The sequence below is a fragment of the Bombus affinis genome, chromosome 1 (assembly GCF_024516045.1).
Source record: "Bombus affinis isolate iyBomAffi1 chromosome 1, iyBomAffi1.2, whole genome shotgun sequence".
Lineage (NCBI taxonomy): Eukaryota > Metazoa > Arthropoda > Insecta > Hymenoptera > Apidae > Bombus > Bombus affinis.
In genome coordinates this window covers 17445980-17468916 of record NC_066344.1, presented here as the reverse complement: position 1 = coordinate 17468916, position 22937 = coordinate 17445980, and the positions used below count along the sequence as shown (strand labels likewise).

The 22937-nt window shown below is 32.5% G+C and overlaps 1 protein-coding gene across 2 annotated transcripts in view; it reads right to left on the bottom strand.

The window, feature by feature from the left end:
• The window catches only part of LOC126917790 (beta-1,4-galactosyltransferase galt-1), a 138587-nt gene that overhangs the window by 5470 nt on the left and 110180 nt on the right, over positions 1-22937 (bottom strand). For both annotated transcript variants that reach the window (XM_050725069.1, XM_050725079.1), the window contains 3 exons: positions 8384-8589; positions 2157-2358; positions 1092-1319 (listed from right to left, as the gene is read on the bottom strand). In XM_050725069.1, the coding sequence (XP_050581026.1) occupies positions 1092-1319; positions 2157-2358; positions 8384-8589 (636 nt within the window). The remainder of the gene's footprint in view (positions 1-1091; positions 1320-2156; positions 2359-8383; positions 8590-22937) is intronic.

The window sequence follows — 22937 nt, the reverse complement described above, 5'->3', positions numbered from 1 at the left end:
AGGCTTAATTCATTCGTCCATACTCTATCGGCTAAGCACGCTTTTGTCGTGACTCGACGCCATCAACTTCTAATCGAGAGTACTTGCCATCTACAACGAAATAAAGAAGGCAGCTCTTTAAGGAAAAGTTAAACAATTAGACTACGATAGAGTCTCGTTCGATGAAACGATCTTGTCATTTGCATAAGGCAGACTGGGATTTCTAGTACCTTGGATATAAGCGTTTCTGTATTTGTGGATCTTTACCATTCCTATTAGAAATAAATTATGTCATATTCATATTTTCTACAACTGAAATCGACTAGAATTAATTTCTCTTTATTGACTTTTAAACAAAGATTTGAGGATTGAGAACAATCAACGTATTGCACGAGTAGGCTTTATTGCGACTTTGATCCTTTAGCTTCCCTTTGGTACCTGTCGCTTTGTATTTATACCATGTATCGTCCATAACTGTAGTTGCAGTAGATGCTTATTCCGATTAAACTATCATTCGAATACAAATAAATAGATAAAAGAACAAATAAAGAAATAAATAGATTTTTACGAATAAATTGCAGATATTCATCTAAATTCATACTTTATTTTTAGATCGTCGTCAGAACACGCATCCCACTACTCACTGTAATTCTACCCCAATTGTAAGCTCTCCTTACGCACAAATCACTTAAGCCGAATTATGTTAAGCTGCAGTCGTTTTATTCCTTGGGTTCGGTTTGAAGCTTTTCGATTAGAAAACTAAGGGTTTCATCGGTAAGGTTGCAAATTATTGCAAGTCCCAAACATAACTCAGCACGAAAATCGTCACAGTTTGAACACGTTGATCGTAACGCTGGTTATAGGTGGTTTACGTTTCTAAATCTTTCAGAATGATCAAAATAAATTCCATAGGCTAACAAATTTTCAACAATGAGAATAATTTTGATAACAATGTTAGAAGAAGTTGTCAGATATAATACTATAATTTGTAAGAGTTTAATTTTTCGATGTAGCGTATTTCGCTGTATGGCGTCTGCTAGCCTGAAGTATATAAAATTTGCGTGACAATCAACGGGTCAAATGAATTCTCAACATGTACCTTTCGAACTTACTCTGTCGTAATCGTAATGTAGTGGTTTCACGCAAACGGCCAACAGTTCCTTGTCCTTCGTCCTAGTCTCGGGCCGATTCTGTACGAGGATACGATTCGTCGGTGGTGCTTTGAGCCTGGCTACAACGCTCACAGTTTCCGGTACTTTATCAGACGTAGGCGAATCTTTCGGTAGCGGGCAAATCACAAAGCAGGCACTGTACTTCAAGTTCCAATTTTCTCTGATCACCTATCAAAACGATCACGATAACCACTTTAGCTTTATCGAAGAGCATGCTGCGTGCTTGCATCAACGAGCTTTCTCCCGGGAAAACGGAAATTACAAGCAACGAGCAAGTCGAAGTGTGTTGCCTCTAATTTATCCAACATATGGGGCGAATAAAAGCTGGTTCGAGACACTAAGAAAAAAAAAAGGATGAATATTATGCAAAGTAACGTAAAGCGTCAGCTTCTACCTGCATGCTACGATATTTTACTTTTATGGAAGTTAATTTCTCTAGCTTTTCTCAATTCTTTTCATTTTTGACTTTTATGATACTTCGGTTGATTCTGATAGATTCAACAAAAAATATTTCGAACAACAGCTTACTGATATCAAACAGAGGATTTCAAGGTGTCATTTTTTAAACACAAAACGGCAGTCACTTTGTATTTTTTATGTAGTACGATATACTTTTCTGATCGTATTCGGGCGGATTTAGAGATGTAATAAATAAGTTACTTCATGATCAAATAGATTTTATATACAAGTACAACATTTGACGCGTTCTTTCAAAAGAAAGTGAACGAGCTTACTGTTTAACTTAATACACAGCGCTCTTTAAATGATATAAAAATTGTTCTTCTTTTACATCAGTAAATTCTTCTCTTAATACCAATAAATTTCCACTGGAAATTATTATTTCGTTGAATTATCCGAGCCGGCGTAAAAGTATCTTGCTGACTGATTTGCAGACTATGCTATGTATATTTTGTTCTATTTGTTTTTTAATAATTGATCTTGTTCCAAAGGCAACGTTATAGACGTTACAGTTTATTTTCCATTTTCTTCATTTGTTTAACGCACCTTCACTTTAGCAGCTACCGTTACGGAAGTTGTTACGTTGCCTCCGTTCTTTGGTCGATACCAAAGTCTACACCAAACGCGCTCTGGTCCTCTTGTCTTTGTTGCGCTTATTATGCGAACCATTCCTTGATTTTTACCTGTTGGTGCGCCCGTGCCACCAACCCTGTTATCGAAGTACGCTGAGTATACAAAGAATTTGAATCTGAGAATTGAAAAAAGAAATATCATCCTTTTAGAATCCGATCAACTCGTGCTATATACAATTACACTGGCTCGCGAAAGTATTTAAACATTATAATATAACAACAAATTTTTATAATATATATATTGTATGTGTCGTATAAAACATTTTGAAATCTTATTAGCACTGTAAAAAAATTTACACGACTGCTATGATTATATCGGTCAAATTTGAAACCAAGCTGAAAATGTATATATATATGGAAGTTATTACAAGATATTTACTATAAAAATATATTCAATAAAAAATTGGAATAACACGAATAGCAGCCATCTTAAGTATATAAGTGTTAAATATAGTTCCACCGAATATTAAGGCTTATTCGTATAATAAATAATCGACTAAATACTTTTATAATTTCCACGAAATTTGCACTAAAGTTGTTATAGTTTCTATACATATTTTCAGATTTGTTTCAAAATTTATCGATAATAATCACGATAGTTGGCTCTCGTTACAATGCCACCGACAATGTTTCGTATAATACGTATAATATTATCATAAAAAATGTCCACAAGTGTTTGAATACTCTCCTGAGCCACTGCATGTAACAGTAAATTGGTATAATTACGCATAATACTCTATAATCTATCGCAATCTATCGCACGGAATCGTAAAATGTTATGAGAGAAATAAGATTAACATAAAAATTATTATTGTGAAACGTGTAACAGCGAAAGCAATAAAGAAAATAAAGAAAATGTGCAAGAGTAACTACTTCTTCTGTCCTAATTTCCTCTAGTTTCCTTTACTTAACAACTTTTTCAAATATAATTTCGAGACTTCTCATGCCATAACTGAATTCAATTTTATGATAAAATATAGGGTGAATAGGGGATCTTACGGGAAATTCAGCCACGTATAAGAAGGTGACCTAAAAACAATCTCGTCTCGACTATTTAGGCCGTGATTATACAGAAGAGCGTTAAGCGGTATAGCGACAGAGCGACCGAAGATAAATCTATAGGTTTGATCAATTTTCTGTCGCTCAACCACTATTTGTTTTATGGCTATGCCGCTTACCGCTTACCCTTCTTCTGTACAATCACGGCTTTACACGTAAAGAATTTTCGCGAAGTTTCTCGGGGCAATAGTCGAGTCGCGATAGTAGTGGAAGAATCAGCTGCATAGGTGCGTTGGCCCAAAAGGGTTAACAGCGAGGTACGTTTTGCGGAATTGATCTTGAACATTCTCGAAATCTCGGAATCAACAACGAAGCTAGCGAAATGAAGGCAATAGAAATGAAGAAACGACTAGTAGAGTTGCAAGAAACAGCAGTAGGGGATATCGCGGAAACAGGAGTGAAACTGAGTAATTTGGAAAATCATCTGAAGACTATAGAAATGACGACGGAAACAAGGGAGAAAGAAAAAGAAATTACGAAAGGAATAGACACGAGGATGGAAAGAAAGGATCTCGAAGAGGAAGTATAAGAGTTTTTAAGAAGCAAACTGGAAGTTAGCGCGGAGGTTGTACGAGCAAGAGAGATAGAAGATAGCAAAGTGATTCGAGCAAGAACAAAAGAGTGGCAAGACAGAATCAAGATAATGGAAAATGAGAAGAAACTGGGAGGTAAGAAAATACGTGCATATAGGAAATGATAAAACAAAGATAAAGAGAAACATACAAAGCAAAGTAGTAAAAATAGCAAAATGTCGAAAATAAGAAGAAATGGAATGAATGGAATTGGAGGGAAAACTCGAAGGGCGAAAAATCTCACGCAGAAGATGAAGAAAGGCTTTCGTTTAGGCCGACTAGGACGATAAAAATTCAACCACGGATAGAAAAAGATAAAGAAAGGTAAGAAAATATAAAAACGTAACAGGGTAAAACAAAAGAATAAGAAAAACACGAGAGAGTAAACCTGTAAATATTATCCTGCCAGGTGGCTGGATTTGCGAAAAGGATCGAAGATTTCTGGAATTAGGTAAATAAATCCGATATGATAAACCTTTCTGAAACAGGATTCAAAGAAACGGATTGGGAAGAAGTGGAACATAGGTTAACAGAAGTTTAGGTGACACGGCGTACAAAAGAAGATAAAACGAAAATAGAAGCGACAGCAATAGGTGGAACGTTCACAGGAATAAAGCGGCAGATCGGAAAAGCGCAAACGAGGTAGAACGATCCGACCAACGATGATGGAATTCGCACATAACAGATCTGGCGAAAGAAGACCATTAGAAGATTTGGAAGAGTTAACGGAAGACAGAAATTGATAACTCGATAATTGGAAGCGACTTCGATGCAAGAATAGAAAAGAAAGGAGAACTCTTTTGGGATGGACGAGAAAATACAAAACCGAGACGATCCAAAGATGAGACGGATAATAAACAAGGAGAACACTTACTGCGAATGGTAGAAAAAGAAACGAATGGGGTATAATAAATAGAAACAAAGCAGGTGATATTACGAGTGAATGGACAATCGACAGAGGAAACAGCTACTCGATAATAGACTAGGCAATAATAAATATAGCCACGTGGAATAAAGTAGAAAGGATAGAAGCAAGAACAAGAATTGGGTCAGATCATCGACCGTCAGAAATGGAAATCGCAGCCGACATTGCAGAACTAAGGACATGGTAGAAGAGGAGACAGAGATAGAGGTGGACAATTGGAATGAAGAAGGGATACAGATTTACGAGGAAGCGCAAGAAAAAAGGAAATTTTGAAAACGACGTAGTGCAGGGAGCAATACCCGGACTCACAGGGAAGATGAAAAAGGCAATCAACAAACAGAAGATCGAGAAGCGTGATAAAACCCAGGAAACAGGATGATGGTGGGATGAAGAACGCAGGCATAGTAGAAGAAAGATAAATAAAGCGGTAATGTGGAAACAGGATAAGATAAACGAAGTCAAATACAGAGAAGAGAAACAAAGACACGGCAAGCTACGTAAAGAAAAGACGGACGAAGCAGGAAAACAAGAACAGGAGAAAACAATGAAAGTAATGGAAATTAAGTACCAGGAAGAAATAGAGACGTATGTATATACAAGAAAGAAAAAGAGAGGTGAAATTCCAGGAAAAGTATAGAATTATCAGAATAGAAACATCGTTTCATGCATATGGTAGGAGCAGAAGATACGTATGGATAAAGAAAATACGAATAAATAAAGAGGAAGAAAGCGGAACTGAAGAGAAGGAAGAAGAAATCGAGAGTGGTTATCGGTAAACTCAAAAATAAGAAAGCAACAGGAGAAGACGCATCAAAAAACTAGGCCTGCATGTTCGCAGCAGAGAATATCAAAGAAAGATTTAAGGAAATTATCAATAAAGTATGGAAAGGAGAGGTATCGTCCGAAGGTTCGAAGAGACTCTTGTTGTTGTGAGAAAGACGTTAAAAATTATAGGAGGAAAACGTTAATGGACAGCGGATGTCAAATTTACTGTACTCGATATGAGAAACTAGATTAAGAAAATAGATCGAAGTAGAAATATTGAAATTATTGCCGGATCCACAAGCAGGATTCCGAGAAGATAGAAGCTGCATAGACAACATATTCATATCGAAAACTGCATTAGCAAAAAGAATTAAGATAAAAAGAAGCGTGCTCTGTATATGTTTTGCAAACTTGAAGGCTGCATTAGATACGGTAAACAGGAAAAAATTGTGGCAGAACACGAGAGGTAAAAGAATGGATCTAACGTTAGCGAAAAGAATCGAAGAAATCTATAAAGAAGCAAAAAATGGAGTACAAGTGGGAAAATTCAAGGACAGGAGCGTTCTGGATCGGAAAAGGCCTAAGACAAGACTGCTGCTTAAGCTCGCTATTGTTTGCAATATTTATATTAGAGATAGACGACTACTTGAAAAGAACACGAGAAGAAGAAACTATTGTAGGAACGAAGAAAATATTCGTTCTATCTTATGCGGATCATCCCGCAGTCATGAAGATAACTCAGAAGGAAGTGGAAAGTAAATTGAAGTATTTAGAGATATTTCTTGATGGAAAGGAACCGGAATTGAACTCGAATAAATCGGCGATCGTAATGTTCAGAAAACACGCAGAAATGAATTTGAAAATATAAAGAAAGCGAAAAAATGGTAAAAGACGTGTGTAGAAAAGCGACAGCAGCAATGGCGCGAATCCGGAGAATCGGAGAAAGAAAATTTGCCGATGACTTTTGTGCGAGAATGTTAACGTTTAATGAGATGATCAAAAGTATCTGATATACGTGGCGAACATCCGAGGCTACAAGGAAAGGGAAGATGTGGAAGTAGTTCAGGAAAGATATATCAAATGGATACTAAGATTAAATAGGTGTGCTCCAAGGTATCTAATAAGAGAGGAAAAGCAAATAAGAAAAATATATATAAAAATGGAAGACAGAGTTGTAGAATATGAAAAAGAAATTAAAAGTAACTGCGAAAACTCCCTGTTGAAAGAATACAGGAAAGAGATGGGCTAAATCAACTGGGTCAAAACGAAATGAGGTAAGGAAAGAGGCGAGTTTCTGAGAGATGTTGGAATGAGCAGATCGAAAGGTGAAGCAAGAGGCACCAAAACGAAGGGAAATAAGACAATCATCTGATGATCATGAATCCGAAATTTACTTAATCAAATAGAGAGTGTCTGAAAGTGTAAAAATTTTGAAAACGCTGAAACTAAACCAATAGGAGCCTATCACGATCTTACTTTTAATAATATGAGTTCAACAAATGAACTCATTCTGTATATTATTATTACATTCATTCACTAATGAATGAACCTTATTCAGTAAATGAATTTGCCAATTTTTTTTTAATTAAGAGAAACATGAAAGAGAATGTGAAAAAGTGGAAAAATAATAATTACATGTTTTTACATTATGTCGTTAAATAAAGGCTCAAGTATGGGGTATGGTAATACCGTATATAAAATATTTTGCGAAACATCAATGGATCTTGAAGCGGAATTTCTTGTATTAGACTTTCCATCGAGAAGAACGTCAAAGTTATATCGTAATTCACGGTAACCTCCATTATATGCAAATGAGAGGCCAAAAATGTGTTGAGAAACGCTAAGTTGGTATGACCGCTAGTTCCTATAAGCTAAGTTGGTATGACTTCTAACGACGCTCTTTTGTCTTAGAAGTCGACCACGTGTTAATTGCTTAGGCGTATCCGGTGTGATCGGACGTTTTGTACAAGGAGTAAAAATAAAAGGTGTGGTAATCGATCCGTGTGAATCAGCTTGAATATCAACCCCAACCTATATATAATAACAAAATGAAAGAAAAATATGAAGACATAATGGATCTACTATGTTATATTTCACCGATTCATCACGAATACCTAAAATTTCCAAAACAGAAAATGTTGTTATAGAAGGAGAAGATTATTAATAATTAATTACGCAAGATTACAATATATGTAACATAAGCAAATAAACCTGTTTGCCTTTAACTTGTTTCTTTAATAAAATTAATTATTTTTTACCATCATCATTTTCATATCATCATTATTTTCAATGAAAAAGTATTAGTCAATTAATAAAAAAGGAAACTGATTTCGTTTATTCGTATTATCGATTATTTGCAAACTGGCATGCGTATAATTAACATTGTGCTGTAAGAAGTTAATTAACTAATTACGTTCGAAAAAATTAGCCGTAATTTTAGCGCATCGTACGTTCTTTACAAAAACATGAAAGAAATACTTTTTTCTGTTATCAATAATTAATAAAAGTTGATCTTCCCAACAGCTTAAAAAAATGGATTTCTGAAAGTAAAAAATAACCGGTTAATTTTAATAAATTTAAATATCCTAGCTGGTCGCATAAAATAATATTAAATTCCTAAATTGGAGATTAACAGAAATTAATTAAACGTGCACGAACTTGGTTTGAAAAATGATTTAGCCTCAATAATATTTAATAGAAAGCGATATAAGTGTAAGCGGCACATTTTTATAGACTGACAATAAAATGATCGATTGGCATTAAACGTGAATAATTATCTGCAATAAATATTCAAGAAGCCTTATCAAATCGTGAACACACTTAGTCTTCGTGACTGGCAACCATTCGGCGTGCGTGATCCTCAAACTCTGATCGAGTTGTGGTAGACGAGCTTCCAAGTTGGGTGGTAAGCTCGGTAAACCTCTCGGGTCCGGTTGTATCGCGGTCTTCTGTCCTCCGTCTTCCCCACGCATCAATAATCCGATATGATCGTCGAAGCTGCCCTTCAATCCAATATAATCTTCAGCCTGTGAAAGCCAACAGGACGTTTAATCGCTACTGTGTATGTATCTTGATCGAGGATGTTATTTCGTAGAAGGGAATTAGAGACGTTTCCAATCTCTACTTTTCGATAAATTATTATTTGACATAATTCTGAGATTGTTTCGTTATGTAATACATACGTTATTATCGACGGATTTAAGATTTTGCACACGCAAATATCTCCAATAAAGTATTGATTTTTATTGATTTAAAAATAAAACACGTTTATTTTTATGCGTATATCTATTTATTTTCATTATATCATTTTTAATTATGTAATTGGCTATATGCGATAAATTCATATATACGCTAAAAGTTGATACTGTATAGTTCTCATGTTAATAATATGTTATGATGATATTTTGTGACAGTTTCTTTTTCTTTATTTACTTAAATGAATAATATTTGTCATTTATATAAATATACTTTCAAAAAATAAATTGTTCATTTCCTAATGAAAATTCTTGTAATTTTATTTGAGAAATATTACATGCTTAAATAAATTGAAATGCAATTACGAAAAGATGAATTAATAAAGCTTTCACACATTGCAGAAACAACCTAATAATATCTTCCAATAAATCATAGCTTCTGGGAATTGCCTATCACAATGTGTATAGGTATAATTGATCACATCATAATTACTCTACTCGCATAATTTTGAAACTCATCGAACGTTTGACCCAAAAATGAAATCATAAATATTGATTTACATGATTGGGGAAATATGTTCCAAGCGATATTTGGACGTCAGAGACCTATTCTATGATACAAAGTGTTGGAACAGTTATTGACTGTGACCTTTTTTAGCTTCAGAGTTACAGACATTGCCTTACGTATGTAAGTCTGCGGGTTTACTAAATCATCATCCATTACATTGAATGTATGTGACTTGATCATCCACCAAAGTGTAATAGCGAAAAATAAATCTTGAATATTTTTTTATAATTAATTTTATAGAATACTTAAATCTTCTATATTTTTAAAAAATAGCTCATCTCTGTATAGAGACATAGATATTTGTGATCTAGGTCACTTGTAAAGTCAGTAGTACGATTATTATTGTGAAATAACAATTGTCTTTCCTAATTACTTTGATCACTAATAATAATCATATCGAATTCCATTTCCATCAAAATAAAGCTTTAAAAATTTCTATGTATGGTTTGTAACCAATTAATAGATGTAATATAATTTATAACGTAACTTATAAGTAACAATATAATTTATAAACAAATATAATAATTACCTATCTCTAACATTTATAATATTTATAATGATACTACTAAAAATGAGTAATATCAAAAGAAATTACCGAGAATTTCTGACCATTAAAGAAATAAAGAAAAGGTAGTTGATGTGGCGATGAATTATAGAAATCTTTCGCTTACTATACACGTATCTAAAATTACGATATAAAACTAAATGTGGCTTGGATACTGTTCTCGTATATCGATAAAGGTTTCTGTGCAATAGATAAAACTTAACATTTTATTTTCGTTATATAGTTATCACTATATTAAATGGTAATATCTTTACATTTTATGTCGTCATCTTTAAGCTATATATTTTTCTCATAAAACTTCTGTAATAAAATAAAATAACTCGTAATAATTCGTAAAAAATGTTTCAAACAAAAGTTGCGTGATTTCACAAAACCTCGTTAACTTATTATTAGTTATTTTTAAAAGAATTACATCTCAATTATGTTCAATGATATCATACTGAAATCCATCTTGTTGATCATACAGTAAATTTCAGCTAATTTCATAAGAATATACTAATCTCAAAAAATTAGCGCTATATCAACTACATAGTTATATTAAAAAGAATTATTAACAATAATTTTCATAAAAGTTAGCTTTTAGAATCACCAACATCTATCAATTAACAAAATCTCCAGTTTCAGAGTGATCGATATTAACTTGCGAAATCGTCAACTCTAGCCCTCAGAGTTATCGATATCGGCTTCCGCAGCTACCATAATTAGTACTATCAGTTCATACGATACTTACATTCTTCAATATCGCGTGTCACCACTCCTAGATCGTCAATATCGATTCCCCACTTTCCTTTTTTCACTGTTCCCACTATCTCGTTCTGTGCTTCGAGATGATGTATCAAGTGTCCCAAGCGTATTTTATTTATGTGAAAAGTTACGTTATACATCAAAGTTTCCAACTACACATATATTTTATCATGCTGCTTCAGATAAGACTGTATACCTTAACTAAAAAGTATAATGCAAGTGACTTTGTATACCTAAAACCTTGATATATAGGTTTCATACATACGAGCCTCTTTGAAGCGAAACTGTTCAACTCCATCTACTTTTTATCGATTTTTCAGTTTCATGTACGCAAGTACAGGATCGATGTTTAATTCTCGAAAAAAATTACTTACTTCCATCAGTTCAATTATTACTACAGGATGGTATAAGTAATAACAAATTTAAAAGTAAATTTAAAAGATAGTGTTTGTAATCATCACTTTTTCATCTCTTTCAATTATAGAATTGATCAATGTGGCTTCTAAACGGCTCATGTATTTGTATCGTTGTGTATCATTTGTATAATGAATCATTTTAATGACGAATGCCGGCAAATTCAATTTAATTTAATCTGTAATTATTACTCAAATTTAAAATTTTTAAGTCGTATCTATAGTATTTCAAAGTATAGAAAGTATATTTTTGTACATTATATTATAGAAAGAATTAAAAAACCAAACCACATATGAGAGTATATGCGTAACAGTATAATCAAAATAAGAATATAACAGCAACGATGATGTTGTTTACTAACCCTCGCTTCATTATGAACAGGTGGTTTTAGATCTAAATATTGAACAAAACAAAAGAGTACATTTTTAGTGTACCACGTAATATATTCTAATCCTTCGAAAGAAGAAAAGAATATTAGTAATATGATTCAACTTTTATTCACTATTGTGCCTTAGTAGTCTTATAATTTAATAACATTTGTTGCATCACATTTTTCGGGATTTTCTTCTAATTCTACAGCATCCATTATATTATTCTGACGTAACAGTAAATTTACTGCTAGAAATAACACTTGGCATGTAATTCAATAAAATAATGGTATAGACATAAAGAAGTCACAGAGAAAATATGAATATACGAAATTTTATTCAGATTTATATTGGATGCAAAATTATCCAATTTACCGGCTTATAATCATAAAAAAGTCATTAAAATTTTGTATGTATGTATTGTATCATTTTAAAGGAAAGATTAAAAATCTTCTAAAACTCTTGTAATTATCATCTACTTATTACTATAAACGAAAAGTATAAATCATAATTCAATTTTATATATTTTAGAATTAATTCTGTCCTCCTTGCAGGTCAATAGTTATCGAACAAATCCTTATGTTTTTTTCTCAATTTTTATTATATACGTACATATTATATACGATTATATTTACTTCTTTTTTTTTTAAAGATTCCTTTCAAATTGTAGAATCTCTTTTATAATTTTTCATTATACACTTCTATACTTCATAAAATTAATAAACTTTTCAAAAGGTTCATGCTCCTATATCTACCAAAGACATACTTTCCTGATTTATCTGCAATTTCATATGTTACAGCCTAATTTCAACAAATAAAGAAATCGCAATCCTACATAATTCACTTTTCATCTCCAATAGATGATGCAATGACATAAAAATGAATATCCAAACATGGAGATGCGTTAATACAATAATTAATAGAATTGGTGTACAAGAGGTATATGCAGGATTTGACACTATCGAGGTTTGAGTAGGAAAATGCGTTTATTTCACGGGCAATTTCAAATGGATTTTTCGAACGCTATTTTGGCCCGTTGACGTTTGAAAAATTTCATTTCCACGGATTTCACAGGCTTTTTCATGCCTTTCGCCAGATTATACGACACACTCCTATGTGTCATGTATGCACAGTCGGGATCATCATCTGCGTGTACACACGCTTGTACCAGCTTCTGTGCATTTTTTCATTGCACGATGATCGATCGTTCGACTGGATTGCGGGACACAGTGGCCACGTGAAAAATGGCATCATTTTTCTTCGGTTATGGCTCTCTATTTTTACGCGTTACAACCCGCGTACCGGGTCATAAACATCCCAGGCGAAATGAATTTTTGTTCAAATAATGGCCATCGTAATTTTTGCATAATTCCGTATTTGAATAATATTAACTACCGTTAGCACAATGGCCGCTGTAATTATTCAAATGACAATGAGTTTTAAATTTATTCCAAACGTGAAACCATTTCAGCCAGTTAATAACTCTATCTTTAAAGAGAGATACATCTTATTTTATGTAAATTTTCTAATAAATTGATTGCACGTAAAAATATAATATACATAAGGGGATATTTTTAAAATATTTGTTGGGAAATTGTTTCATGAAACTTGGGCATTTAAATATGAATTATGAATTTGACATATTTATATCAAACATCTGCCCTTTAATTGTTTTTAATTTTTTTTTAGACATATTTGTTTATAAATCTTTCAATATTTTCTTTTAACGTTTAAACATGTGCTAAATTTTTATAAATTGCGGATTTCATTGAACATTCTTCTTTAATGTTCATTGTTTGATACTAAAATGAAAAAATAATACCCTTCTCTCTTCCTTCTTCTCTCTTTAATTATTATACTGTATATAACTATTAATACTGTATTATAAAGTATAGCTCTCGGATAATATTATAAATTTATAATATTATATAGTATATAGCAGATACATCAAGTATAATTGGAGAATTGATAAATTAGTAAACCTATTAATAATTTCCTTGATGTACAAATAAACATGAATACTACAACAATATTATAGTACTATAGTAGCAGCATATAAGCTGGTTACTAATCTTATCAGTATAAATTAGTTGAATGTATTAAACTATTATTCGTAATACGTTACAAACACGATCAATAATAAATTATATTTCAATTATATTATGAACCGACACACTCTCGATAAATTTAATGATAAGAAATTTAGAAACTTTAAAATCAAACAGGAAACGAAACTACTTCTATTCAAAAAGTAAATTAACTATTAGGTTGTCCGAAAAATTTCTTTCGTTTTATAAGGTGATAATAGATGAATTTCTATTTTATATTATTTTATTGTATTAGGTACGATTGTATTAGGTATTTCGTTATATTTCTATTATTATGTTCGTGCATAATTCAATAAATTAATATAAAACGAAAAATAACTAATATAAAATATAATAATATAATAATATAAAAATAAACTAATATAAACTGAAAAATTTCAAAACCGGACAAAATACAAAAATATATCATTATTCAAATTACAAGAACTTAACTACGTTAAATATCTCGTCCTCTCATTTTCTAATCCCTCAATATATCTTAAATGAAGATTCCATGCGCATAAAAATATATCACACGTCGATAATTTCAATAAATTTCACTATGACAAATATAAAAACCTTTAGAACCAAACAAGAAACGAAATGAATCTTTTATCTCTATAATACAAACTGTACGTTCAAGGTCTCAATCGAAAATGGTCTAACACGAAGTTTAAGCGAATACGACATCAACGATACCTTTCTTACCATTAAAACAGTTTCATTAGGAACCATTTAATACAATTCCCCTATGAAAACGCTTTTAAAGGAATACGATTAAACTACCCCTGAAACGGAGTGTTACGCGTTGTTTCATCAAAGCTGTTCAACGTTATCTACTCGAAAGCCGGTGCTCGCAAAAATTCCCATTTTTCCCCCTCCTATCAGAGATTTTATCTGTATGCCATTCTTTAAATGGAGCTATTTAAAAGTTTCAGCGTTTAACAGTGGTAATTTTGTTTCCACGATTCAAACGAATAGCAGAGTTTCCACTAGGGAAAGCGTGTTTTTTTTATCCGCGGAAGAGCCTAAAAACGCAATATGTCAACCGTGTCATGGTCACGCGTTGTGCCGTGACGATTTCAAAGCAAAATTGTCACCGCTATATTAAGTACACCTCTTATGCGATATTATATATATTTATTTATTATAATAATCATAATAATAAATAATATTATTATAAAATAAAAATAATATTATAATAATTATATATATAATATATATAAGGATTATATTATAAATATAATGAGATAAGATTCACATATCAATAATATTTTATCGAAATAAATATATTTGTTGAGTATTAACCTTTGACTGGTCACGAGCCTCGGAATCACGCGATGTTTAGCAGATCCCATACGAAATACACATATAATTTATTTTATTATTATTACTATATCAGGTGTTCGTAATGACTTTTATGTACAAATGTTATGTTTTTTAAATTAAAAATGAAACGTAATATACTATTTTTATTTTTATACTGTAAACACAAACCAGAACATGAAAAAGTATTTTCTTGGTAAGAATAGGCAAGAGCAATGCAAGTTTCGTTGCTTCTTCGCGTGTCTACTATCGTGGAGCTTGTAATTCCGAAGCAAATTTTCAACTGTCTCATAAGTAAACCGCTAGAGTGCACAACGAAACTCAGCTATATGAAAGTACAAAATTCGCACGATTGAAATAACAATACTATGAACTTTGAAATTGCCTGTGGTTTGTTAAACCCCACGTGTCCAATCGAGGATTGTAGTAATTAATGTTCGCGTTGTAATTAATATTTTGTGGACTGTCCACAAAATATTTCCTCTTGACTGTGTACATTAACTTACACTTATTTGCACACTTACCAAAACTTTTACATTACACGTGTTATACTTGTAGAAAATATTTTGAAATTTTATTACCATTGTAATGAGACACGACTAGCATGACTATAAATTGGAGATCAATATACAAATGTATATGGAAATTACAGGAGATTTATTGCAAACATATATTAGGTCATCCCATAAGTTCGTTTCGTTTTTCGAGCGGTTATATATGTTAAGATTGTTTACATACCTTTCAGTTTCATGAAAAAACGTAATCCCCCTCTCGTTGTACAACATCTTCCCATTTTTCAAGTGCATTGGTCCCTTATCGCCTTATGTTTATAAATCGACACATGAAATATATACACAAAAGTCGGCACGAACTTATGGGATGACCTAATATTTAGTAGAAAATTAATACATAGCATGAATAATCTTCTTAAGTATATAAGTATCAAGTATATAAGCGTTAAGCATCCGGAATATGACTTTTTACTAACTCGGTTGTTATTATGTGTCTTTTAGTCCCTGGCCTGGTTTCTTATTGTTTTGGACTTTACACAAATTTGATCAAATTCTGAGGTATCTGTTATAGTATCTAATTTACCACACAGGCAATAATTTAGCCAAATGTTCAAACCTTTATGCGATAAAAATAAAAGTTTGGCGGAAGATTATAGAAAATAAAACGCGATTGTCATGATTATTTTGATAAAATTCGAAACCAATCTGAAAATTACATGTAGAAGTTACAGGATATTTATTCCAAATATATATATTATAAAAAATTAGTATACAGCATGAATAATCATCTTAAGTATACAATAAGTGTTAAAGATGCTCCCACTGAACATCGAAGCTTTTTACTATACTGGATAATTATCTGTTCAATTACGATATCCTTTGCGATATCCGCGAACCATATACATCCACTAAATATTTCGTAGTTTCTATATACATGCCACATTTGCTTGAAATTTTCCCAATATAACGATGATAGTCAAGTCTCATAACAGTGCTAACGAAATTTCAAAATGTTTCGAATAACACATGCAATGTACAGGATGAGTCAGTAGGAAGTTCTACGTAAAATAATTCATTGTCTATTGGTTTTATCGAAAAATGTAAATGAATTATGGTGTATTTCAAAGGACTCATCGAACGGATGCAATTTTACTTTTTTATATCTCATATATTCTGAGATATCGAGTTGTGTTGGTCGAGTTGATTTTGTGTTTTTTAAATTTACTTTTACTTTTTACAACATTAATCGATCTAACTAGATATTCTCTACAAAAAGGTATTAATTTATTTATATCGGGAAACCATAAGTTTGTCGGATATTTCAACTTTAATTTGTCAAATTTAACGTATGAAAGGCAAGGAACGTGTCTTTATCTTTCATACGTTAAATTTGGCAAATTAAAGTTAAAATATCTGCCAAACTAATGGCTTTTTCGGTATTAATAGGTTAATACAACATGATTCACTTACAACACTTTTCGATAAAACCAATACAGAACGAGTTAGTTTAGATAGCACTTCTTATTGACACACTCTGTATATTCATAGAAGTTATCTATAAATTTTCGAATACTTCCCTGAGCTTGTGTATGTTTGTCACATCTTTTGATCACCATTTTGATCGACTATAACATTTATCAATACCATATATAATTGTTTCTCATTATTTAATTGCTATTTTGTTAGGAGATTTTATAATAGAAATTTAGATTTTTAGCAATCTTTTTGTAATGTTTTATTTAATTCATTTGGATCTTGTAAGCAATATGTCGATTAGAAAGATGTAGAGACACGTAATATTATCGTTTACTATGTTTACTATAATTTACTATAATATAATAATAATATATAATTAAATAAAAAAATAGTTTTTCACAGATACTGGAATGCAACTTTGTATAAATATGGAATTCCGACCGAACAGTCGCTGTTTTGTACTTCAATTAGAATAATCGTCACGTTTCATATATAAAACCAATAGATATCCTAATACGTGTAAATAGGAGCGTATATTTAACCTTGAGAGAGCTCGCGTGCATTGTCGTTCACGCGTATCTCTGTAACTACTCGCAACTGCTGTCTGTCTCTTTCCCTTCCTCTATGTTTCTATCTGTATAACTCTGTTTCTCTCTCTGTTTCTGTCTAGAAACTTGCTCCTATTGACTTTGGAAACTCGAGTACAGATCGACTTTATCATACTATGTGGTAGCTGATTTTTGTTCTTTCTTGATTTGAATAGGTTTACTTTGCGACGATAATAATTCTGAGGGAAGTTTGCGTAGTTTTAAAATTCCAGATACCAGTGCAAGCGATTAGATGGAAGAACGAGTACTGAATGTTTTAATGCAAATATCTTCTTCGGATTATACCAAGTGTCCCCAGGTTTCAAAATTATTTCTGCCTAGAAGGGAAACTCATTGTTTTAAGAAAATTTATTCGACGGAAGAAGGTCCATTTGTGGCAAAACAATAACGAAACTATCCCTGTATATCCCTGACTGTATCTCTGAAATATAAAGGAAAAAGTCGTCGACTTATAAAAATCAGGTTAAATCGATTTAATTAATAATTATTTATAGAGAGACAAAACTGTCCGGATAATGCAATTTTCAGATAATAGAGCAATCATTTTTCCGACATGAGATTTCATTTATTCAAGCACAAATTAAAATTAATTGATAATTTCTTTAAGTATTTATGGATCCCGTATCTTTTTGCCTGTTAATGATAAATCACACAATTTTTTCAACCTGAATAACTGCATACAGATTCCTTTTATACTTCGAACCATCGAAATCCTTCTTGAAATGTCACGAATGTTTCGGTATGAGAAGGCACCTCTTCATCGCCGCTTTCGTTTGCTCGTCCCACTTGTGTAACATTGTCTTTATCGCAATGAAACCATTTCATCGCATTAGTATATTTAAGGCTTTTCTACCGTCGCTAGCAGAGGAATCCACACGCTTTAAATAATTTTCGCTATCACGTTCTTGTTTTTTATTGTCCCTGATTGTGGTTTTTCCAACACCGTGTATTGCTATCTCCGTTGCACTTACATCATTTTCCAGCTTTTTAATTATTTCGTATTTTGTTCCTGTAGTTAGAAGGCTATTAGCTCCATACTAAATTCTTATAATCGGAATTCGCTCGATCGTCGAATAAAGAAACGAATACGTCATACATATACGAACACTAATAAAATATGTACATATTTCAAACGGAAAAAGATATTCATTACTGGGAGATAGTATGATCGGATAATAATGTTCGGATATTAGGGTATTTAGATAATGGATTATTATTCGAATAAGAGCGGTTTTACTGTATCTGAAAGCACATATCGATTGTTGAAAACAGTATGTACAAGAATGATTATCAGCTGATTTGGTACATAAATTTACTTTTAATAATGAACTACTTGAATTAAATATTTTAAATCTTTTTTGTACATCAGGTTTGCCCAATTTGACATTTAATTTATATTTGCATTATTTAAACGGTTAGGTTATTTCTTATCTTTATAATTAATTGATCTAATTATCGTATTAATTTCGGCACAACAGATTCTGTAGGAAAATTGTATACGAGTTATAAATTTAAAGTATACAAAAATGATACGCATAAATGCCAATACATAACAATTACTGCAAATAAAAATATCAGTTTGTAGAAAGATAATCTAAACGACATTTAGAAAATAATTTATTATATGTAATAATACTCATCAGGCTGAGTATAATCAAATATGGATATTGCCTTTTACGTTTCCTTAGTCATTAAAGCAAAAGGTTTATCTACTTTTATTTCGTAGGAATATTACCTGTATGATATTCATCGAGCGAGCAATTTTGATAAATGTTGCAGATAACCTTCAGCAATGTCTACGCATCTCGTTTTAATCTCTACAATTATTAATTTCTGATTACCATAGTTTAGTTGTACCGCTTTGCGACTTTAATAATCTTTAATTATGTCATATTTGATGTCTATACGAAACATTACTCTCATCTAATAACATAGCAACGCTGTGTGAACAATTATGCCGTTAGATCCACGCTACATAAACTATACACGTACGTACATACATACATATGTATGTTGCAGTTATGATTAAATCTGCATAGGCTATCTTTGTCTTCAAAGGAGAATATCTTCATCTGAAAATGCAAGTTGGAAGCTTAGAACGTTAAACTATTCATATTACAAATCATTCGAGGCGATCGTAACTGGACACATATACGAGCTGGAGAATAATAAATAATTGATAAATATGGAGTTAATGCGATTACTTCAACGAGCAAATAACTTGAAATATTCAAATATTTCAAAATTTAGTCTGTGTATTTACTATGAATAAAAACATAAATTCTTCTGCCATTTATAATTATATAACGAGGAACATCATTAATTGATATTGTTTCCTCTTTATATAAGAATTATATAACTGTAAAATGTTAAATACAGCTCTTTGTCTTACACAATAATTTTTTATTGACATCGGCTAATTGAAATTATTCATTGAAATATTTTATGATATTTACTGTTGTATTCGAATATTCGATAACAGCTACTTAATTTTAGACATACACATACAGTAAGGGACAAAAGTATTAGCACAGCCTTCAAAATAAAACAACTTTTTTAACATTGAATCACACGACGTGATTTTTTGAAAAATTAGGAGTATTATATAACTGGATGACGCGTAAAAATTTTTTCCAAAAAATAGCAATTGGTCGTAATCGCAAAGAAAATAGTAAAGCTCGCTTTTTACGATTGTTTACCTGAGTCAGCGATGAAAAATTGAACATCTTTTGAAGATTTATATCAATTATATACCTACGTGCTGAAAATTTTATCGAAATCGGTTAAAATTGCTATGAACTACACAAACGATTAAAAATGAAAAAACTTTCGACCTAAAATCTCCAGATTCTTACATCTTTCGACGTCTGTCCGTTGTTTCCGCATCAATCGATTTCGATACAATGTTCAGCATATGCAGCATGTCTGGTTCATCTTGAATATTTCGTTCAAATATTTCGAAAATCGTTAACGACACAAAGAAACGTTTCTTACGAAAGTTGCGCGATATCGAGAGGGATATACTATATACACTTGTACACTTGACGTCGCTGAGACCTTGAAACTTGCTGTGAACGACGTGTTAAAATGTTTAAATGTAATAAAAATTTAAACAACACTATGTGAAGACAGTTATACATATGTACAGTGTGCCCAGTTTATGTCGAATCGTTTAAAATATCTCGAAAAACATGAATAGGAAATAGGTAGAAAAAAATGTTTCAGACAAAAATTGTAAGATACTGGGGGAAACATATCATGCTCTCGTATGTTTGATCTTTCGGCAACCATGAAACTTTCTGTGAATCTGATATTACAATTTTTAAATAGAGACTTCTTGTAGCAGACAGTCAGGCATTTTTAAAATAGAACAAACTTATGTATCGTCATATAAATTTTCAAATCTCACAGAGCCATTCAAGAAATTACCCAAAACTGCTGCCAACTCACTGACACACTAAACACACTAGAAAAACGTAACTTTGAATTTTCTCAACGCGATATCAGCGATAGAATTATGAAAAGCAGCTGTACGTGCCCGTATGGCGTACGTCGAATAATACGCTAATACCAGCGACATATCGAATTTAAAAGTTCATATATCGCTATGCGGATGATGCGAAAGACACGATAAAACATGGAGGTCCCTATTAAAAAGTTATAATGTCACCGTCACAGAAAGTTCCAAGGTCGCCGCAAAGCCAAACACGCAAGAACATAGTACGTTTCCCCTATCATACCATGTTTGTCTGAAACATTTTTTCATATCATTCGTGTTTTTCAAGATATTTGAGCGGTACGAGTTAAATCCGACACACTGTACATATACGTCTAAAATTGACATAAATCTTCCAAATGTGTCGTTTAAATTTTCATTACGGACCCACGTGAGGAAGTTACTTTCGAGAAGCTACTTTTACTTCTTATCTCACGATCCCGACCAACTCTAGTTATTTGACAAAATTTTTTACACGCTATTTAGAAAACTAATCCTTCTAACTTCTTATTATTAGGTTGTCCGAAAAATATTTTTTGGTTTTATGAGGAAGTAATAGACGCACAACGTTTTTTGTTTTATATTATTTTCTCGAATTACATACGATCCATTTTGTTTTGTTGAGATAAGCACCGCGACATTTCGCAGACTTGGTTTCACGTTTGTATGAAGGTGCATCGTTGTGAGAAACATGTTCGCGAAAGAAAGACACTTTCCGGACAATCTAATTATTTTCCTAATAACATCCGAGTTCGCACGGGATGATCGTAATTACGACCACATCTTTGCAAGATTTCGAAAACATTGCAACAGTGCAGCGTGATAATGTCTGTTCACGCAGATCTGAATAAGCGCATTTTTGCACGTGCGCTTCGTACGGTGTGGTAGGTAGGCGAAATGCATTGAGCGCACCGTCGCCTATGCGTTTTCCATGAGCTTGTCCAGGAATGTGTAAATTCGGCGATTCTAAAGGTATTGCAACAACGCTATCGATTGAGAGAGTCTTTAAAAAGTGTTCGGTCAGTCTCAGAGTAGAGGAGTCACGGACTAGTTGTCGACGAGTTCGACAAGACGAAAGTCTTTGAGTCCAAGTTAATCGGTTTATCGATTGATTGTTGTTGAGAGTTCGCTGATAGCCGATGAGGTGAATTCAGGCTCGCAAGCCTCCTACTATGAATTGCTCGCGTTTGGTACAAGTCTCGCGCGTGCGATCGACATCCTACTAAGGCAACAGGCTGCAGTCTGTAAGATAGAATGGAGCACTGTCTGGCGGCAGTAAATTTCGGATAGTGTGGAAGTGAGTGTTCGCAAGCCGAGGTCATCAATGCATATTGTAACTTATTGTGAAACTTCGATTATCCGATACGTAACAAGTGCAGAGAACAAAATCGTGAGCGCGAGTGTTTGCGTGAAAAGCGATAACGTAAAGTGGACAGCGTTCATCGCGAGTCTTAGCCCAAGATATCTATAAAAATCTACCTAGAAATCTATATCTATAATATCTATAATATCTACAATATTTATAATGTCTTAATGTGTATATCAATATCTACAATATTTACAATATCTATGGTACCTATAAATTTATAAATCTTACGAATAAAGTTGTATTCGATCCTCTTAGATCGAAATATCTCCCTCTTTTCTTTCTTACTCTCCCATATTAGTATATTTCAGGTAAGTAATTTAGAACGAACGAGGCCTGTATCAGACCGACAAAGGTCGGACCCATGATAAAAATAAATATAAAGCTCGAGCACTTTTTGCTCTGCCATTGGATTGTCGCGTGCTCGCTACCGTAACCGTTATGCTTACGCCCGCACGTCACAACCGAATTGCTGGAAACGGATACCCCGAAATACCTCAACCTTGCCATATTTATTCTGGAATACTTCAATCTTCCTAAATTTTAGTTCTTCAGGTAACTATTTAAAGATCAGCGATCTTATTGATTTCGATGATTTTTGAAGATTTTATAGAAGTCCATATTCTACACAGCTTTTTCATATATATATA